The sequence below is a fragment of the Teleopsis dalmanni genome, chromosome 2, assembly GCF_002237135.1.
Source record: "Teleopsis dalmanni isolate 2A chromosome 2, ASM223713v2, whole genome shotgun sequence".
NCBI lineage: Eukaryota > Metazoa > Arthropoda > Insecta > Diptera > Diopsidae > Teleopsis > Teleopsis dalmanni.
The window spans coordinates 170,647,724-170,669,262 of record NC_051847.1 but is presented as its reverse complement, the minus strand read 5'-3'; the positions used below and the strand labels follow the sequence as shown (position 1 = coordinate 170,669,262).

At 30.7% G+C, this 21,539-nt stretch overlaps 1 protein-coding gene across 1 annotated transcript in view; it reads left to right on the top strand.

Moving 5' to 3' along the window:
• The window catches only part of LOC119685815 (dynein heavy chain 10, axonemal), a 75,785-nt gene that overhangs the window by 47,616 nt on the left and 6,630 nt on the right, over positions 1-21,539 (top strand). The window contains exons 46-63 of the mRNA XM_038100198.1: positions 3,045-3,233; positions 3,771-3,876; positions 5,430-5,611; positions 5,675-5,852; positions 5,947-6,077; positions 6,148-6,290; positions 6,364-6,568; positions 6,623-6,782; positions 6,868-7,712; positions 7,774-9,234; positions 9,464-9,535; positions 9,829-10,095; positions 11,347-11,548; positions 11,604-11,746; positions 12,440-12,601; positions 12,737-12,914; positions 12,979-13,110; positions 19,584-19,795. Coding sequence (XP_037956126.1) covers positions 3,045-3,233; positions 3,771-3,876; positions 5,430-5,611; positions 5,675-5,852; positions 5,947-6,077; positions 6,148-6,290; positions 6,364-6,568; positions 6,623-6,782; positions 6,868-7,712; positions 7,774-9,234; positions 9,464-9,535; positions 9,829-10,095; positions 11,347-11,548; positions 11,604-11,746; positions 12,440-12,601; positions 12,737-12,914; positions 12,979-13,110; positions 19,584-19,795 — 4,968 coding nt within the window. The remainder of the gene's footprint in view (positions 1-3,044; positions 3,234-3,770; positions 3,877-5,429; positions 5,612-5,674; positions 5,853-5,946; positions 6,078-6,147; positions 6,291-6,363; positions 6,569-6,622; positions 6,783-6,867; positions 7,713-7,773; positions 9,235-9,463; positions 9,536-9,828; positions 10,096-11,346; positions 11,549-11,603; positions 11,747-12,439; positions 12,602-12,736; positions 12,915-12,978; positions 13,111-19,583; positions 19,796-21,539) is intronic.

Sequence of the window (21,539 nt, the reverse complement as noted above, 5' to 3'; positions counted from 1 at the left end):
AATCTTCCGCACACAATCGAAATTGTGCAAGGAGTATTAATGTTTAACATCCTTGAGCAGATAATATTTCAAATGGTCATGCTGTGGTGCAATGGGAAAATACCTTCTTTGAATTTCCAAACAGTGGTCGACACATATAAAGACGCATTCGCATCTTACGGCTAAGTACTTAAATCAAATTTGAAAGTATATTTTAGTTCACGTATCTCGACGTTTATATACGGCAAATGAATTTTCTTAGTTCACACGCTTGTTACGTCATTCATGGCGTCAAGTTGTATTTTGTGGAAAAACAAATAGAAAATAATTTTATACAATTTTTCTTGACTACTTATAAGCAAAAATATTTCAACTTATATTTTGCCAAGTATCCTTTTTCATTGACTTAAGAGTGAGGCAGTCAAAAATTTATAGTCGAATGCTCCTGTTGCACTCTTGTCCTTGCTTGCTGCTGATGGTGGTGCTGCTGCTGCTTCTGCTTCTGCTACTCGTGTGACTCTCCAAAATATCTATATCTACTGCCACTGTGGTTGGAATTGCATTAGTTTATGGTACTTTTAACAATTGTTGACACTAAAATATTATCGCATTTCATTGGTTCATAGATAAAAATAGCATTTGTCGTTGCGATTGTAAATGCTCTGCTCTGCTCTGCTGCCACCTTCTGTTAGTTTTATTTTGTCCTTCGAGCTGTGCGCGTTTAGTGCGGTTTTATTTGCTATGCCCTCATGGTTAAGTTTTCCTGCCACTTAAAGGCGCTGGAGCCAGAAATGATTTACATGCACCTGCGCTGCTTGCTGCTTGCTTCTTACTGCTAACTGCTTACTGCATGTCCTTGTTCGGTGTTGAAGATATTAATGCGTTGCGAAATGGAGTAAAATGAATTATTTGAATAGAATTGTCGTTTTTCATAGAATTTCGCCGTCGAAGATGATAATAACGATAAGGTTATATGAACATCATGTATACTCGTGTATAAGTTATAAGAATTCATACAGTATGTAAGCAAATGCACAGATTTTAATACCCCTGTCTCTAAAGTGGAGCTCTCATTTGAATGCATATTGGAAATTTAGCTTAAAATGATTTGTAAGTGCAGCTTTTCCTTCTCTTTTAGGACATACTTAATTTAGTACGTACTGGAGCATACAATTATTTGCAATAAAATTTGTTATTCTATTATGATTTTTATACTTTTTCAAATCGTTATTCATGAATTCAGTATCAAGAAAAAATATTTCGTCAGTAGTTTGGCAGATCTTATAAGTTATAAGTATAATATGCAAATTTCTTTATATTTAAATTAAATTAAATTAAATTAAAATGAAATGAATTAAATTAAATAAAATTAATTAGAATTATATATAATTAAATTAATTTAAATTAAATTAAATTAAATTAAATTAAATTATATTAAATTAAATTAAATTAAATTAAATTAAATTAAATTAAAATAAATTAAATTAAATTAATTTAAACTAAATTAAAATAAATTATATAACATTAAATAAAATTAAATTAAAATGTATTCAAATAAATTAAATTAAATTATATTCAAATAAAATGAATTAAATTAAATTAAAATAAATTAAAATAAATTAAATTAAATTAATCCAAATTAAATTAAATCAAATTAAATCTAAAAATTAAATAAGATAAAACTAAACAAAATATAAAAAAATTTAATTATATTAAATAGAATAAAACAAAATTAAATTAAATTAAATTAAACTAAACTAAATTAAATAAGATAAAACTAAATAAAATAAAATAAAATAAATTGGAATAAGATAAAGATAACAAGATAAAGTTAATTTAAATTAAATTAAACTAAATTTAATAAGATAAAACTAAATAAAATATAGTAAAATTAATTAAAATAAAATCAAATTAAAATAAAAAAAAAAAAATTATATAAAATGAAATAAAACCAAATAAAATTAAATTAAATTAAATTGAATTAAACTAAACTAAATCAAATAAGGTAACACTACATAAAATAAAATAAAATGAAATAAAACAAAATAAAATAAAATTAATTAAATTAAGTTAAATTAAATTACATTTAATTAAATTAAACTAAACTAAATTAAATAAAATGAAACAAAATAAAATGGATTTAAATAAAATTCAATTAAATTAATTTCAATTAAATTAAGTTAAATTGAATAGAATAAAATTAAATACAACTAAAATTTAAAATTTAATAAAACTAAATTAAATTAAATTAAGTTAATGTATATTAATTGAAATTAAATTAAATTAAATTGAATAAAATTAAATTAAATTAATGGCTTCACACCGCATCACATCAAAACAATAGCCGAACCTTGATAATGTAAAGGTGTTAGATCAAGAAATAAATTAACAAAAACGCCTTTTCTTGGAAATGCTATACAACCTACAAATTCATAGTGACAGACTTAATTATAAAACTAACATATAACACTTCGCAAAGGTGGGTGTATAAAAACACCTTCAACGAATGAAAGAGGATAAATATATCATTCCTCTATATATATAATTTTTATATATATTGTCATGGTATTGTGTAATTATTTTCTATATATATATGTAATTTATGTAATTTAAATATTAATGTGTTTTATAATTGTTCCTTTATGATATATACTAAAATATTGTTGCATTGCAATAACATAATATAGTACTCTGATGATAACTTTAGATTATAGTCGAAATATCGGTTAGAATAAAATCTTTTAAAAACAAAAAATTTTTTAAAAAATTTATTTTTTAACTATTGACTAATTACCCCATTAAAAAACAAAATTATTGTTATTAATAAGTAAACACATTATTTCATCAAAACAATTGAAATTAATTATTCGCATATATGCAAATTATATTAAATTAAATATTTAAAACTAAAATAATATTTAATATGCTTAATATTGAAACCATTTAAATTTTTAATTGCCCTTTTCACTCACATGCATTATATTGTAAAAACCAGAAAACATTATTTTCATTAAAATTTATTTATTATTTCTATTATCGAAACTTAATTAATCTCTATTTTGCAGATACTCGTTGTTGAGTTACCACCCACTCCGTCGAAATTTCATTACATATTTAATTTGAAGGATCTATCCAGAATATTTGCAGGGATGCTATTAATTCGTTCCAAGTACTTTAACAAAGCACGAGATCTAATACGTGTCTGGCGTAATGAATTTACAAGAATTATTTGCGATCGATTAATTTCAAACACCGTAAGTTGAAGTTTCCAAAATACACAAACAGAATCCTTACAATTTAGCAAACATTTCGTCCTGCTAACACACCTTAAGTGAAGTGAAAGTAAACGCAAATGTAATGCTCTTCAAGGTTTGATTGATGTCGTTTCCAAATTGACTTCAATTTTAATTCGAATTCGATTTGATTCAAATTTTATGTTTAAGCAAACAAAGAAATGCACACAAACATACAAATTAGTACCAGGAAGAATATTTCTTTGAATAAATTCTTAAGATTGATTGACAGATTTAGCACCCCAACACACTAGCACAAACTCCAACAACACGGTGCGCTAATACTCTAAGAAGTGCAAATAAAGTACTCACGTACACCTAAATACAGATACGTAAACTCATTTACAGATTACAATCTATTACATACAAAAGCTTTCATATAGATACACATTCACAATACAACACACAATGAGGATTTCGCCTTCAGATTCTGTTGATGTTTCTCAAGTATTTTGTTTCGCCAAATTCAAATTCGTGCTTACGTTTTCCTTATTTTAGGATATCCAACTAATGAGAAAACATATTGAAAATCAGATACTAGAGCATTTCACGCCAACATTCGAAGAAGATAATGGGTTCATAGATCCGGAGGAGGCTGCTGCAGGTAAGCAACCTTTTTGGCTTATGTAAAATGAAGACAAATTTTGTATTCATTAGAAAATTAGGAGGGAAAAAATTGGGATTAAAAGGCAAACTAAACAATTGGCATTTTTCCTCAGATACATAAAATACGCAGAAAAGTTAAAAAAAAATAAATCATATAATTTTAGATATTAGAAATCTTGGCTGCGATATATAAAGTATGACGAGGAAAGTATGTTATAAAATATGTACTCTCTTTTATAGGTGATTGTAGAGTATTTAGTTTGATTCAAAATAATTTATATTTGCTTATATTTTTATATGCAATTGTTCAATGACAAATATATTATATTATTAAGGGCGTAACATCGCTGCTTAAAAATATTGGCGTAATTAATAAAAATTTTACCGACCAAGCATTGGTAAGAGAATACAGAATCTTGTCGTTAGCATTATCAGGATTTTAATTAAGAGTAATTCTGATCTCAACCACAATGAAAGTTTCTTCTAAAACTTTCATGATAACATTGTATTCACTATCTCTATGTTTAAGTGAAGAATATCACTGACATAACAAATATATCCATCGAATTACTATGAGAAAGTTCGATATATGATAGAGTTTAAAAAGATGAATAGCTTTTCTTACCAGATTCAGTGTACATTAAAACAAATAGTTAAATTCTTTCGGTTTAAGATTAAGACTAGACTTTATATCTATTCTTATTAGGATATGTATGTATAACAAAATTTGAAACAAACCGCGAAGTAGTAAACGTTATATTAACAAAAGCTTCGTTATGTACACTACGGGTTGTAGAATAAAGAAGCTATCTTCCACTGGTTGAAGACAATTAGTCCACACATATTTTCTCATAATAGTTGTCGGAATATTGATGATAAATAACGAATATACATTTAATCGAAGTCTTCACTATATGGACTATAAATAGTTGAGTACTAGTAGGAACATACAAAATATATATACCTATGTTTCTTTTCTAAGAATGAAAGAAAATAAATCAAAAAAACAGATATTACTGTAAGCGCTGTTAAGTAATAAGACTCAGGAAGACCCAAACAAAGATGTCTTGACTATATAGTCGTGACAATACACAGGGTTGCATGGTGGGATATTTCAAACGGCAAAAACTCATTTGGCCTTAGAAAAACTATAGTGTGGATTAAACAATTTATTATGTTGTGTGAAGAAGCCATTGAACAAATTGGCCTTTTGTTAATAGCATTTAATTACCAAATTTCATATTATTTTACAAAGAAATTCTATTTATGAAACTTCCGTAATTTGGTTATACCAGACTCATTTTTAAAGTACTGTCTAATAAAATCATTACTATTAATCAGTAAACAGATTGGTACGAGTATTAGTATAAAGTTAAACAAATTCTGTTATTAAGAATATTTTAACAATCTATTGCAATTATAAGACAATATAATTGAAACAACTATTGATTTACTTAATAACTATTCTAATAGTACTACTAGTAATAGTAGTATTTTATAATCATTATTGAAGTAATTTCTCAAAATGTATTTTTCAAATATTTTATATAGTTTTAGCAGAAGAAGATCAATACAATCAAGGCGAAGAAATGGAGGCTCCACCCACTATGACAGAATATATTTTACGTGATCCACTTCTATATGGGGATTATCGTAATGCTGTAAATGAAGCAGAACCACGATTTTATGAAGACCTACTGGATTTCAGTGCAATTTATGCTTTATTTACTGAAGTATTACTTTTATATTTAATTTATAATAATTAAATATTAAATTTAATTTCCATTGCCAAAAAGATACTTAACGAATACATCGAACGCAAAGGTAAAATTAGTATGGTTCTCTTCGAAGATTGTTTGGAGCATTTAACACGTGTGCATCGCACGCTACGCATGCATCGAGGACATGTTATGCTAATCGGTGTTGGCGGCTCCGGAAAGAAATGTATCACACGATTATCAGCATTTACTGCAGGTAAAATAAATATATTAATTCGTATATATGTATTGCAAGTATCTATGGAAAATTGAAACGTAAACACATTAATATTTGACTACAATTTTCTTAGAATGTGAGGTCTTTGAAATAACAATATCACGTGGTTATAATGAAGCATCTTTCCGAGATGATCTAAAAAGACTTTATACACTAGCTGGCGTTAATCGTAAAAAGACAGTTTTTCTTTTTACAGCTTCTCAGGTATAAAAGAGAGTCAAACGTACACATTCATATAGTTAATCAAAATAACTTCATATATTTATTACTTTAGATTGTCGAAGAAGGTTTTCTGGAACTCATCAATAACATTTTAACCGTTGGCCTCGTACCAGCGCTATTTCAGGATGATGAAAAGGATGCCGTCGTTTCAGCTTGTCGAACGGCAGCAGAACAAGAAGGATATTCTGCATCTAAGTAGGTTAAAGTTTTTTATACTCAATTTCTTGCGCAAAGAATAAAAATCAAACAAATTTTATTTTTTTAAAAGGGACTCGGTGTGGGCATATTTCTTGCGTAAAAGCATGGAGAATATGCATGTTGTTATGAGTATGTCTCCTTCTGGAGACGCTTTAAGAAATCGCTGTCGCAGCTTTCCAGGTCTAATTGGCAGCACATATATTGACTGGGTATTCCCATGGCCTAAGCAAGCTTTATCAGCAGTAGCTGAACTGTTTTTGACAGAACATCCTTTGGTAAAAATGAAACTCTGAAAACATTTTCTTAAAAGTAATTATCTTCATTTACAGATTCCTGAAAAACATCGCGGTGATATAATGGAACACGTTGTACATGTACACAGTTCGATGCATTTTTATTCAAAGGATTTCTTGCAAAAACTGCGACGTAACAATTATGTAACACCAAAACATTATCTGGACTACTTAAACACATACCTTAGGCTGCTAGGTAAGAGTATTTTCTATGTATATTATATGAACGCAATAAGTTCAATAATTTTCTGCTAATAATTGTATTTATCCGTCAATTGTAGAGGAGAAAAATGAGTTCATAACAAATCAACGTGATCGGCTAAATGAAGGTATAAAGAAAATTGACGAGGCAGCTGCACAGATTGAAGAGCTCAGAGCTATTGTTACGGAACAGAAACGTAACGTTGCGATTGCTTCAGAAAAATGCGAAGCTATGTTAGTAGACATTGAAGCCGCCACTCAGATAGCGAATGTCAAAAAATCTGAAGCTTCGGAAAAATCCGTAGAAGTTGAGATCAAAGGAAAGCAAATCGCTGTTGAGAAGGAAGAAGCAGAAGAGGTTCTAGCTGAAGCTTTACCTGCTGTAGAAGAAGCACGTAAAGCTCTTGCCGATCTCGATAAAGCACAGATCACTGAAATTAGATCATTTGCCACACCACCACCTCAGGTGCAAATAGTATGCGAATGTGTAGCCATTTTACGTGGATATAAAGAAATTAACTGGAAAACAGCAAAAGCTATGATGTCTGATGTTAACTTCCTGAAAAGTTTAATGGAAATGGATTGTGAAGCATTGACAGGTAAGCAAATTAATAGTTGTAGGGCACACATGAAACAAGCCAATTTGGATGAGATGGAAAAGATATCAGTTGCCGGTGCTGGTCTATTGAAATTCGTTAGAGCTGTGCTTGGCTTCTATGAAGTATACAAGGAAGTTAAGCCGAAAATAGAGCGTGTAGAGTTTTTGGTTGCAGAACAAGAAACTCAAATCAAACTGCTTAATCATCTTAACCATGAAATAGCCAAACTAGAAGAGCAGTTAAATGTACTGAATGCCCAGTATGCTGAGTCAATGAAAGAGATGAGATATCTAACGGAAATGATGCAACAAGCCCAACGACGTTTGGTATATAATTTTAAGTGTTCGATTGTCTCTATTACTTTTCATGTTTATGTGAATATTTTAGGAAGCATCAAATAAACTTATCAGTGGCTTGAGTTCCGAAAGAATTCGTTGGAATCGGGATTCCGAAAATTTTGGAAAACAACTTATTGCCATGGTTGGGCAATGTTTACTGTGTTCTGCTTTTCTGGCTTACACGGCTGCATTTTCATGGGAATTTCGTAAATCTATGATTTTTAACGATTGGCTAAAAGATGTTGACAACCGTGCTATACCTATTGATTTACCATTTCGTATAGATTCTAGTTTGACAACTGATGTAGAAATATCTACTTGGACGTCGGAAGGCCTTCCACCTGATGAATTATCAGTACAAAATGGTATACTTACGGTAAGGGCATCTCGATTTCCACTTTGTATTGATCCTCAATTACAAGCACTGCAATGGATACGAAAGCGGGAGGCAAAAAATAATTTAAAACCGCTTTCATTTAATGACTCCGATTTTCTGAAGCATTTAGAAATGTCAATAATGTATGGCACACCAGTATTATTTGAAGATGTAGATGACTACATTGATCCTGTAATTGACGACATACTTCAGAAAAACATACAACTTATTAGTGGTCGCAAATTTGTAATTTTGGGAGATAAAGAAGTCGATTATGACGATAATTTCAGAATGTATCTTACAACAAAATTTGCTAATCCCAAATTTGATCCAGCGGTATATGCGAAAGCAATGGTTATAAACTACACAGTTACACAGACTGGTTTAGAAGATCAACTGTTGAGTGTTGTAGTACGTTCTGAAAGACCAGATCTGGAACAACAACGTGAAACACTCATTGAAGAAACGAGTCAAAATAAAATACTGCTACAAAACTTAGAAGACTCGCTGTTACGTGAATTGGCTACTTCCACTGGAAATATGCTTGATAATACTGAATTGGTTGCTACACTAGAAAATACCAAAACTAAGGCGGCTGCTGTTACAGAACAACTGCGATTATCACAGGAAACAGCACGAGATATTGAAAAATTGCGTGACGGTTATCGACCAGTAGCTAAACGTGGAGCAGTTCTCTTCTTCACTTTATCTAATATGTCAACGGTTAACTCAATGTACCAGTATGCACTTGCAGCTTACTTGGACGTGTTTGGTTACTCATTGCGTAAATCAGTACCAGATACAGTATTGCTAAAACGATTGCACAATATCATCAAGACGTTGACGGAAAATGTTTATTGCTATGGTTGTACTGGCATATTTGAGAGACACAAACTGCTCTTCTCTTTCCAAATGGCTACTCAATTAGCACAAAGTGATAATGCTTTACAAACATCAGAACTTGATTTCTTTATCAAAGGTTCTGTCACGCTAACAAAAAGTGAAGTGCCTTGTCCTGTAAAATGGCTGTTAGAGAAAAATTGGGAGGATATTGTTAAATTAGCATTCGATTTTAATGAAGTATTCGGAAACCTACCCGATCATATAAAGAAATTTCCCGATCAGTGGAAAGAGGCAAGTTATTAGAACTAACTTATATAAGACTTAATAGAAACAAACGTATCATAGTTAATTGCATCTTACAATATCAATGCTATTTATCGTTTGAATTGATTTTATAAATCATTTAACTCGCTATGAATACCTATATAAGTACTTTTTAACAAATGAATTAGTTTTTAATCGGATCATTTAATTTTTTTTAATGTTAGTATGTTTTAAAAATATTTAAAATTACTTACAGTGGTTTGATGCTGAAAATCCTGAAGAAATTCCTTGCCCAGGTGAATTTAATATAAAATGCAACGATTTTCAGGTAAATGTTAATTTATGAGTTTACAAATAATCCATTTTTGATATATTTTCATATATATACATATAAAAATAAATAACAAGAAGAAATTTTATTAATTTATATACTGTACTGCAAAAATAATCTTGAAGAATAAAAAAATTCTCATGCAAACAGTATTTTTGTATTTTTAATAAATAAATAATATTTTTATAATAATGCCACAGATTACAAAATATAAAAATACTTTAATGTATGTTATAATGTTTAGTGAAAGACATTTAATATCATATCTCACAACAATGAATATATTATAGAAATTGATGTTCCTACGCTGTTTCCGAGTTGATCGTATTTATCGTTCAATAAATCAATACATTATTGATATAATGGGAGAATTCTTTGTTACGCCGCCAGTTGTCAGTTTCCAAAATATCTTTGAACAAACCAGTTGCTTTATACCAGTATGTTTTATACTAAGTGCTGGTTCTGATCCTACCAATGATTTAATGAAACTAGCAGAAGTAGTTACTGGCGGACTGGGCAGCTTCAGTCATATTTCATTGGGCCAAGGCCAAGAAAAGGTAAGAAAACAATTGTTATATATTGTATTAGATAAATACAAGTAGATTCATTATATCGTTTCTATTCTTATAGCTTTAAATCTAAAATATAATATTACATAAACATTATTTTGAAAATACATTGTTAGTAGATATTCAAAGTCTGGCATTATATGAGTATGCTGTGTAATACAGTGGGCAACAAATAGAGTAGAATAGGTGTAATAAATATGATTCTACTTATGAGTTTTCCTTAAAGAAGAATCAAAATCCGGAAACATGAAACATTTGACAGCAAAAAACTCAAAAAATTTTGTTGTCATAGTATGGTTAACAAAGTGGGAAGGATTTATCTAAAGCTTTATATTTGTCAAACAAAATTAATTCTAAGAGCTACTTGCTTAATCACCCCGACAAAGGTTGTTCTACTTACTTACATATTTTCGCTGTTTGTGACACTGCGTTCATTTTTGAACTATATATCCTGACAATACAAAATAGTTTTAGTCTGTAGATATAGTACACTTGAAATATCATACATGAATCTAAAGAGAACGCAAACAATCTATCTGGGACTAATTGATGTCCGAACAACATACAATCTAAAAGAAAAAAAATCAGCAAAAAACAATTAATTTTTACTAAAGATTTTATTATTGAGCTGCCAGGTCTATGTGACGATAGTACTTTTTAAATAGAAGAACTAAGAACTACTGGCTACTTACATTAATATGGATTGTGTCGTTCAAAAAGCAGTGAATGTCCACTTTTCAAATAGAAGAACTAAGAATCACTGACTACATACATTAATATGGATTGTGTCGTTCAAAAAGCAGTGAATGTCCACTTTTGATTTTGAAAAGTTTGCTCTCTTTAAAAGTGGTACCCATCCAGATTATAATAAAAACAGTAAATGTTTTTGTTTCTACTTTCAGATTACACTTGAGATTACAACAAAAATAAAATTTTGAAATTTGAGTTGTATCTAAATACACTATAATGTATATTTATATACATGTTTTTATATTTGTTATATTGTATAAACCGATATAGGAGCTTTTTGCCTAATAGAATGTACATCATATAACATACTAAAAATCAACCACAACCAAAATTTATAAACCTATTTCAAATTCGAATTTGTTTCATTTTATATACATTTACATAATATATTATATACCATGCCATTGTATACATTAATTTGTTATAAACTTATATCTTTCAAATGCTTTATTCAATTACAACAAATACTTGTTTACATTTTTGACGTAGGCTGCTATGGGCTTACTAAATAATGCATTACGTCAAGGATACTGGCTTATGTTGCAAAATGCACATTTACTTATCAGTTTTGTGAGGCAATTAGAAAAATATTTGGAAAAAGTTGAAGCTCCGCATCCTGATTTTCGTCTATGGATTACTACAGATCCCACACCAACCTTTCCGATAGGCATATTGCAAAAGTCCCTAAAAGGTAATTTCGATCATTTCACATATTAAGTTTAATATCAAAATTAATTTCTTTATAGTTGTAACGGAACCTCCAAATGGTCTGAAGCTAAACTTGCGTTCAACGTTCTTTAAAATAAGGCAGGATCGCTTGGAGGCATGTTCGCATATAGCGTACAGGCCACTGGTATATGTATTGGCATTCTTCCATGCTGTTGTTCAAGTAAATTTATTTTTATATATACATTATTAATAAGTTAAGAGTTGCAATGAAAATAAGCAGCAGATGTTACGTTGCAGTTGAAAGCAATCAGTACAGCACTCAATAGTCTTCAATTAATCATTCATTTATTATCCTGCATTTTCAGTATTTTCAGTATCATTTTTATAGATGTTTTTACTGTTTATCCTTATTGATTGTTAATAGAGCATTCGCAGCAACATACGCAGTTGCAGTTAATATTTACATTGCCAATTCCTGTTTATATAAACTTCCTGATATATTGTTGTTGCTTCAAACTATTGCAAATGCTATCTAAAGTTTTATTGCTCCATTTCTCGTACCGACACACATGTCCGGCTTTCAATTTAGTACTGAAATTGAGTGCAAATATCTGAGAAACCAGAGCACGCTCGTCCGTAAGCTTTTATTAATGAATATGTTGCAGCAGCAAATTATTATTGACAATTGCTTTAAAATTGCAGCTTCCCCGCCACTGTCATGAACAGCACATGTTACATGCTGCAAATTTGTTAACAATAATCCAAGCATGTTTGAACTGCAAATTGTCTATTTCAGTTTGAACTCTTAGCAGCTTTGTTTTATTGATTAACAATTGCGCTGATGTTGATATTTTGACATTCATATTTGTGAAGTTGAAATTCGATTTATTACTGAAACTACTCCATATTTCAGGAACGTCGCAAATATGATAAATTGGGCTGGAATATATGTTATGATTTCAATGAATCTGATTTCAATGTTTGTCTTGAAATATTGATATCATATCTACTGAAAGCGCCACCTGGCGATACCACTCGTGTGCCATGGAATAGTTTAAAATACCTAATTGGCGAAGTAAGTCTAAAACTTTTTTCTTTACCACACCATCTATTTACACATACGAAAATTTATTAAGAGAAAAAAAAAGATAATTAAAAATAAATAAATAATTTATTTACAATGAAATAATTTTATTTTCTATTTGAAAAGGTCATGTATGGCGGTCGTGTTATTGATGACTTTGATAGACGTGTCACCAACACTTATATGAATGAATATATGGGTGATTTTCTTTTCGATAAATTTCAACCATTCCACTTTTACAGAGATGAAAGTGTTGATTACTTTATACCAGAAGACGACATCATACTCAAGGAAGATTACATTGGTAAGCAACTCTTTGTACGGAAAGTTAGTATTTATACAGCTCTTAATTTATTACAAACTTACAGCACACATTGATGAATTACCTCTGGTTAATAGCCCAGACGTATTCGGATTGCATCCTAATGCCGAAATTGGTTACTACACACAAGCGACTCGTACCATTTGGTTCTATCTTATACAATTGCAGCCCCAAACAGGTAAATTGAATTGTATTTATATAAGAATTTTACATTTCACAGACCATTAATGTTAGCCAACCCCACACTAACAAAAATGTGGTTAAATTAATTATCGTTTGAAACACTTAAAAGCAAAATTTCACATTTAATGTGCCCAGCAATTAACTCTGCACTTTAAATATAATTTAATTTCACTACATTTTATTTTATTTCATTTCATTTTATTTTATTTTATTAATTAGTTGTGGTTTCGCAATTAACTTTATTGCATTACCACACATTAAAAATGAATAATATATATGAAATCAAGAGCTGACATTCAGACTCACATACTCAGTCATACTTTGGATATACTCACTGAAATGCGCACTTTAAAAGGGATAAAACCTGCAATGGAGTGCTTGATTACTTGGTCAAATGATTGTAACTATTTTCACACTTTGATCCTTTTCATGCAACACAGTTTCAGTGGCAGGAAGCCAAATACAACATGACGGTAAAGTAAATACTACAAACAACTTACATGCACGCATATATAAATGTTATGCACATAATTTACAATTATACACATAACTACAAATTTAATTTTTGAAATATTTTATATATAATTCAGAAAGCGCAAAAGTGAATTATATAAAAAATTAATATTTGTGGTCATTAAGAGAATTAATTATAATTACCATTTCTTGTAATTAGTTTCTATTGGACTTTAGTAGGTTTCAATAGTCAAAAAAATAATGCAATAAAATATTATATTGTCGAATGTTAATAATAATAATAATAAAAGGTATTCGTGAAAATTGCCCAACAGCCGGTACTGCGGCCAGAAGAGACCTATTGTACCAGTTTCACTATTGATTAAACAAAGCCCCTTAAAGCTTTGTGAATAAAGTCTAGAACTAAATCTAGAGAAGAGTTCTTAATCTGTTCTGGTGACAGAAATTCCTTATGAAACAGGTTTCTTCTGTGCGTTATTAAAGCTGGACAGTCACAAAGAATGTGCATGGTTGTTTCCTCATCTTCGAGGCATAATCTGCATTCAGAGTTAGCAGATAATTGTAGTTTATGAAGGTGATATTTCAGACCATAATGACCTGTAATGAAACCCGTTATCATCCTTAAATTACATTTTGAGAATTTAAGAATGTTTTTGTAGGAGTAAGGTGTTATCAGTGCTTTGCTTTGTCTGAGTCCTGGAAAGTTTACCCAGTACTCTAGCCGCATATGATTTTCCATTTCCTTGATAATCTGTTTTGTACTAGCCCAGTTTATTCCACAAAAGGGTTGAGGGCCTATAAAAGCAGTTTTTGATGCATTTCTGGCAAGCTCATCAGCTTTTTCATTTCCCAAAACTCCTCTGTGGCCCGGAACCCAGTAAAGGTTTACCTTATTCCGAGCTGCAAGTGATTGCAGAAGATCGTAACACTCAAGGACCTGTTTTGATTTGAAAGTCCAAGAAGAAAGAGCTTTAAGAGCAGCCTGGCTGTCAGAGTAAATAACAATTTTCGAGCCAGAAGGTTTTTTGATTAAATTGGATCTTACGCATAAGTTGATTGCGTGGATTTCAGCTTGGAAGACACTCGGCCATGTGCCCATTGCTTCCGAAATGCTGGTGTTGGGTCCAAATACACCAGCGCCAGTGCCTTCATCCATCTTTGATCCATCTGTGTACCAAACCAAACTTTTTGGGTCAACCTGTGGGCCTCCATTCTCCCACGTTGAACGTGATGGTAGGTGTACCTCAAATTTTTTTGCCAAAACGATGGAGTTCTGTTGTATAGTCTCCATCGCATTGAGGAATTTTATGTGCTCCAAATATTTTTAATATTGTTGTATGACCATAGTCAAGACAACTCTTGTTCATGTGGAGTTTTAGTCGAAGCGCACTAAGCGCAGCCGTAGATTGAATGTGTATGTGCAGAGGTGTCAATCCAAGTATAGCCTCAAGTGCTGCAGTTGGACTTGTCCTCATAGCACCAGTCATTAAGAGACACGCTAATCTCTGGAGCTTCATGCAAACAGCAATAGATCCAGCCTGTGTGACCTTTTGCCACCAAACCAGGCAACCATATGTCATGATAGGACGTACTACTGCCTGATATATCCAAAATATAATCTTTGGGTTTAGGCCCCAAGTTTTACCTATACAGGACCGTATTGTCCATAAAGCCGTTAATGCTTTGTTGTATACTTTATTTAAGTGTGAACTCCAAGTGAGTTTACCATCTAGGACAACACCTAGGTACTTTGTTTCACTGGAAAGAGAAATATTAGTGTTTCCTAAACGTACGGGACCTATGTCTAGTTTACGTTTGAGTGTGAAAGGCACAACAACAGTTTTCTCCGGATTTATGGAGAGACCCTCACTTTCGCACCATGCTAAAATGCGTCGAAGGTGCCCTACCAAGATCTCTGATAGACTGCTACCATGCTTTCCAGATACTATTATAACTAGATCGTCTGCATACCCAATGGCGTCACAACCAATATTCTCCAACAAGATTAAAAGTTCATCAACAACCACTGACCAGAGCAAAGGAGACAGTACTCCACCCTGTGGGCAACCTTTTGCGGCCTCAACAGCTACAGACGTTCTACCTAAGGTTGATGTAATTTTTCTGCTTTGAAGCATCGCCTCAATCCAGGAAATAACATTAAAATCAACATTTCTGTTAGTTAAGGCATTCGAGATCGAGCCATAACTCGTATTGTCGAAAGCTCCTTCAATATCCAGAAATGCACAAAGCGCAATTTCTTTGTTTTTGTGGGCCTTTTCAATTCTACTGACCAAGTTATGTAAGGCCAATTCGGTAGATTTCCCTTTGGAATAAGCGAATTGAGTTTTGTGAAGAGGTTGACTTTTAGACAGTTCTGTACGAATATAGATATCTATGAGTCTTTCCATAGTTTTCAGGAGGAATGTCGAATGTTACACCGGATGATAATAGTCAATCATATAACAATAAATATAATAAATGACAGTGGAAAATATTGTTATACACATGATACTAAAAGGATTAACATTTGTTAGAAAAAATATAAAACGTGTCTTCTTCCTTAACAGTTCTATGAACGACTACATCCAAGTCCCTGATTCATTTCTCATCAATAGGTGAAAACTAATTACCTAACAATACGTTCTGATTCCACAATTTTTCGTAATAGTGGGTAGAAGAATGGTTATACTAGAACCAGCCAAAATCATTCATAAATGCGAAAATCTGGCCAACGGTAATGTTGATAATATCTCCGAGTGTGTTGAAGAGTGGGGCACAAAATAGCTTAAGACTGCTTCCAGATAAGCCTAGATATAAACACAACAGGTTGTGTCTACTAAGAGTGCCAGTAGACAGGTACTATAGAGCATATAGGTCAACAGTTTTTTGCCCTGTTAGAACAGATATTAAGCAACATACTTCGGTTTTGTTTCTGTATACAAAGTTAAAGGTTCTACTTTTTGAGTAAAATGGCCAAATAGCCATTAATCTGGTTATTTTGTCCTTGATCTTGGAACTTGACTACTACGCTCTTGATCGGAATTATAAATACCGTCTTATTATTAACTCCATCTTATTAACTCCGAAAAAAAAAATATAAATTTGAACAATAAAAGTTTAGTGCAGTTTTGGCTCGTTTGGTTAAAAAAAGCGCTAGTTATTGCTTAACAAATCAATAGATTTAAACCGCTAAGGCTGGCACCTTCAGACCAACAAGACCATACAAAATTAATTTCAAAGTACAATGATTATGAGTATTTGGCAATATTTGAAAAAAATTTTATAGATGTAGTACCAAGCAAAGTAGTGTAATAATATTATTTTAAAAAAGTCAGTTAAAGTAAAACTTAGCTCTAGCCATAAAACCTAAAGTAAACCATATCTTACGATAGTTTCATTAATAAGCTTTTGTTATAGGTATAACTATATAGTAAGAATAGTATTAGTTACAAAAACTAAAACTACTACAATATTACTTACTGACTCTGTTGATTCTAATAAGCTATGGTCGAGTGAACGTTTTCAAAGTAAGCAGTAAGTACTCACCACTCTTCTGCTTCGTATATGCTTTTTTATTTTCACATAATTCGAACATTAAAGTTATTACTGCATCAACTTCTATAGTGAACTGAAGACCTGGTCATTTCATATGTTTTCATAATAAAACCAAAGCCAAAGGATATTTATTTGCTGTATAACGTCAACTTAGTCATAAAGTCAGCTGCTATTCGTTGCCAATTTATAGAGAATGTTCGATTTTATGAAGGAGATTGTAATCAGACAATGCGAGGTCTGGAGTATACTGTAGGGATGCATTATAACTTCTCTACCAAATTTCGTTAATATATTTTAAACAATCAAAGATGTATTGGGCATGAATACGTTATGATGGAACACAATTTCATTTCTGTTGGCTAATTCTGGTCACTTTTCATTGATTGTTTAGTACAAGCGGTCAAATTGTAAGCAGTAGAAGAATCAGAATAGCTCGTTATAGACAGTTATCTTCCAGTCCTACCAAAGCAAGTTTTATTTGCCGTCAATTCATGCTTTGAAGTCGTTTATGGAAGGTCACTGAACTTTCTCATATTTTATCCATTTTTCATCGCCTCTCATTCCTTCATACATTGGGGAGTCGTTACCTTCTTTCGGCCTTGAATGTATACTGATCTAAGTCTATGTACATACCAATGCCATTCCTGTGGTACCACAATGGGCCATCATTTGAGCTCAAGTGGGCTCTTTGGAATACAATGCCGCCACTCCAACCTAACCTAACCATCCCCTAATAAATGGTTTTATTTGATTAATTTAAGCAAAATTTATTCTTTACAGACCCAGAAAATTCAATAAAATCAGAATCATATTCTTTTGTACTATTCTTTTATATTCAATTATACTGGCTCACGTTGAATAGGTATAATTAAAATAATCCAATGCAACAAAATTGTTCTAATCAACGATGAAATTTGAATATTGTATAATTGAGATTCAAGTGATACTTAAATTGTTACATTTAAATGAGCGATTTATATAATAATTTATATAATTTTTATTACTGAATTAAATAGACAGGCAGTTACATTAAATCTATGCAATTTATGAAAACTGAATGCAACTTAATCCGTTCTAAGTGCAGTTGAGTGCTGTTGACAATATTTGCATTCACGGTCCAACACGCGTTGTAAATTGAAAATAACTTAATTTGGAAATATTTTATAAATTAATTAATAAGAACTATTCACATACCAGCCATTCAAATACTAATACTAATGGCGCATTGTGACAACGAATTTATGTACTGAAATTTAAAAAAATTAGTAAAGGGAAATACAAATAAACAACTTTAAAATTTGAAGTTTATAAATTGAACGGAAATAAATCAAAACAAAATAAAATTAAATTAAATTGAATGAAAATATTTTGAAATACTACATCCTGTCGTTTGAAGCCGAAACCGAAGCTGAAGCTGGAGCTGGGACTGGATATGGGGCTGCCACTATCGGATGTACAAACAAAAAGCGGAAACACATGCTAAACTGTGCTAATATATGCATGTGTAATAATGGTTTTCCATGTTCTGTGCAAATATGAAAACCAAACGATATCGGCATAATTTTACGCTAATTAGCACAGCCCAATTTAAATTATATTTTCAAATTTATTTTAATTTTCATTAAAAAAAATGGCATAGTCACTCGTATTTGCCAGACTCTAGTATTGAGTAAATCTCACAGTATGTGAAAACTGTGATATATGTTTCCACTATATTCAAAACTACTATGTGTACGAGTACTTCAGTTAATATTGACAAAATAATGGGGCAAAAACCATGAAAACCTCCTGAAATAGAAAAAAATAAATAAATTTTCAATATATTTTATGATGGCACCCAAAAATAATTTTACAATAATTTATGCAAAAAGTGAGTCTGATGAACCTAAACTAAATGCTTTTGCGGTTAGTTATGAATTCGGTATGATAAATGACTCTCCATTCGAAAGATTTAAGTGTTTATACTAACTGCATACAATTTTAAATTAAAATTTAATTCCATAGAAAATATTATCTTATGTGAGTTTTTGAACTGCATCTAAATTAAAATTAAAATAAATAATATAATAGAAACTATAATTTTTCTAAATAAATAAAATTTTGAATTAACTCGGAATGGTATTCTTGTATTTATTTAGTTTAATTTAAAACATACCATATTTCTTCGTTGTAATATAGTTAGTGTCAAATAAATATTTGTTATAATCTTAAATTAAGAATGTAAATAAATTTGACTTGTACATGAGAAATGCCTTAAGATATAATTAAATAAACTTCTTAACAAGCAACATAAATTATTTATCTAGTACCTAATCAATAAAAGTTCAGATACAAGATTACAATTGATTCAAAAAATAATTGATTTTGCTTAACGAAATCAGTATTTAATTACACATCAATCAATTTTGATTATAATTTTGCACATTTCCTCCATACCAGGTGAGGCTTCGGGTGGAATTAGCAGAGACGACTTCATAGATAACGTTGCTGCGGATATACTTCACAAGCTGCCTCAAGCATTTGAAGTTTGGCGCATTAAAAAACAGCTTGCCATGACTATGACACCGACTGGAGTGGTTTTGGTACAAGAGTTGGATCGCTTCAATTTGCTTGTATTGCGTATGAAAAGAACATTGGATTTATTAAGAAAGGTGAGTAGAATTTATATGTTTTATAAAATAATTTGATTATTTTTAACAAAAATCATAATACATGATTTGGAAACCATATTCGCATATATAAGATACATTAAATTTTCCAAAGCCAAAAGAGTATGAACAGAAAATTTGAATTAAGGATTAACTAAATTTATGGGAATTAAATTTGGGATACTCGTATATGTCATATGTTTTTAAACAACATTACTAATATTATGTTTTCAACTAAATAATTTGCAAGAAGGTCAATAAGCATATCTCAATTTAAATTTGGAATTATAAAACACACCTATAAAACACTTAGTATTAAAATGTTATTTAAGTATTACTGTATAAGTTTATATATCAAAACCATTACAACTATATAGTTTTAAACGAAACCTGTTTAAACTTTAATACGTTTAATTCGAATAACTGCAATCAGTTGTCGTGGGAAACATCTATTACTTTAATTTTCTGTGTGTAATTTTTTAACCATACTTAATTTTTGGAGATATTCAACACAGTCAGCCCAACAATTCAATTGAATAAAATTAAAATATTTATTGGATATAAAAATATCCTCTCTTGTATTCGAAATGAATTTCTTATTACAGGACATAAAAGTCTTAATTAGCGATTTCAATCGCCTGTTTAATCATTCCTGTCGCAGTCGTGGAGAGGGCTTTCAAAGTCAAACTGAAAGTGCCACATATGTTTTGTTACTGACCAGCGCATACGAAGCAGTGATTGACTTTAAAGATTGGCTATGCTTACTTTTTTAAGGATCTAAAAAGTAAAGAGCATTTTAGGCACCGTCAAATCGGCAAGGTTGTTTTCAAACCTCTGAATTCTTCACACGGTAAAAAAAGGGATTAATAAGCATAAGTAGATCCTTAGAATCGCCAGTCTAATCTAATCTAGGCTAATATTAGTTTTTAAATAAATAACTTAAAATTTGGTTAAGTTTTTAAAATATTTTACTTAAAACTTTAAAGCTTATATTGTTTAATTTATTAATGTGCTTTACAATTCATCAGACTATTCTAATTTGCGTATGATAACCAGTAAATTAAATATCACAGATCAAAGAATCACAGATAAGAGAATCAACAATTTTTTTTTTGTTTAATATAATAATTATAATTATTCTTTTATATCTCAGTATAGTAGTATTAATGTTATGATTGTCGTTTTGAAATGGTATAACACCGCGACCATACAATATATTACACTCACTCCATAAAGTAGAGTATATCTCTCATTTCTTGTTCTTCAATAAGTTGCGAATTTTTTCTTGTTTTTCGAGTTAAAATTCAGCATCGGACATCTTATATTCGAAAAGTACTTCTTTCGTTGCGAAGAGCCTGCACAGCACGTATTTAATGATCTAATTTTGCATATCCTACAAACCCTGTTAGAGAAGATTTATTTATATGTCAAATCAATCTCTGATGAAACTTCTGCTGTCATTTTTCATTGCAGTATATTTCATTTTTATTTAGTTTTAACTATAATGGTTACCAGTGTTAAAGAATGGCTCTTCATGCCAGTTGCCGATGTCGAAAAACAAATATGTTCGATACAATTGCCTTAATTACTTTTACTGACTACTGTTACTGTCGGGCACTCAGTTTCTGGTGCGCCGCATCTATACAACTATAATAACTATAAATATAATAGTATATAAGTGATATCAATTAATACTTAAAATGGACTTCCTTAGTATCTAAGGAATCTAAGGTCATAGAGATATTTT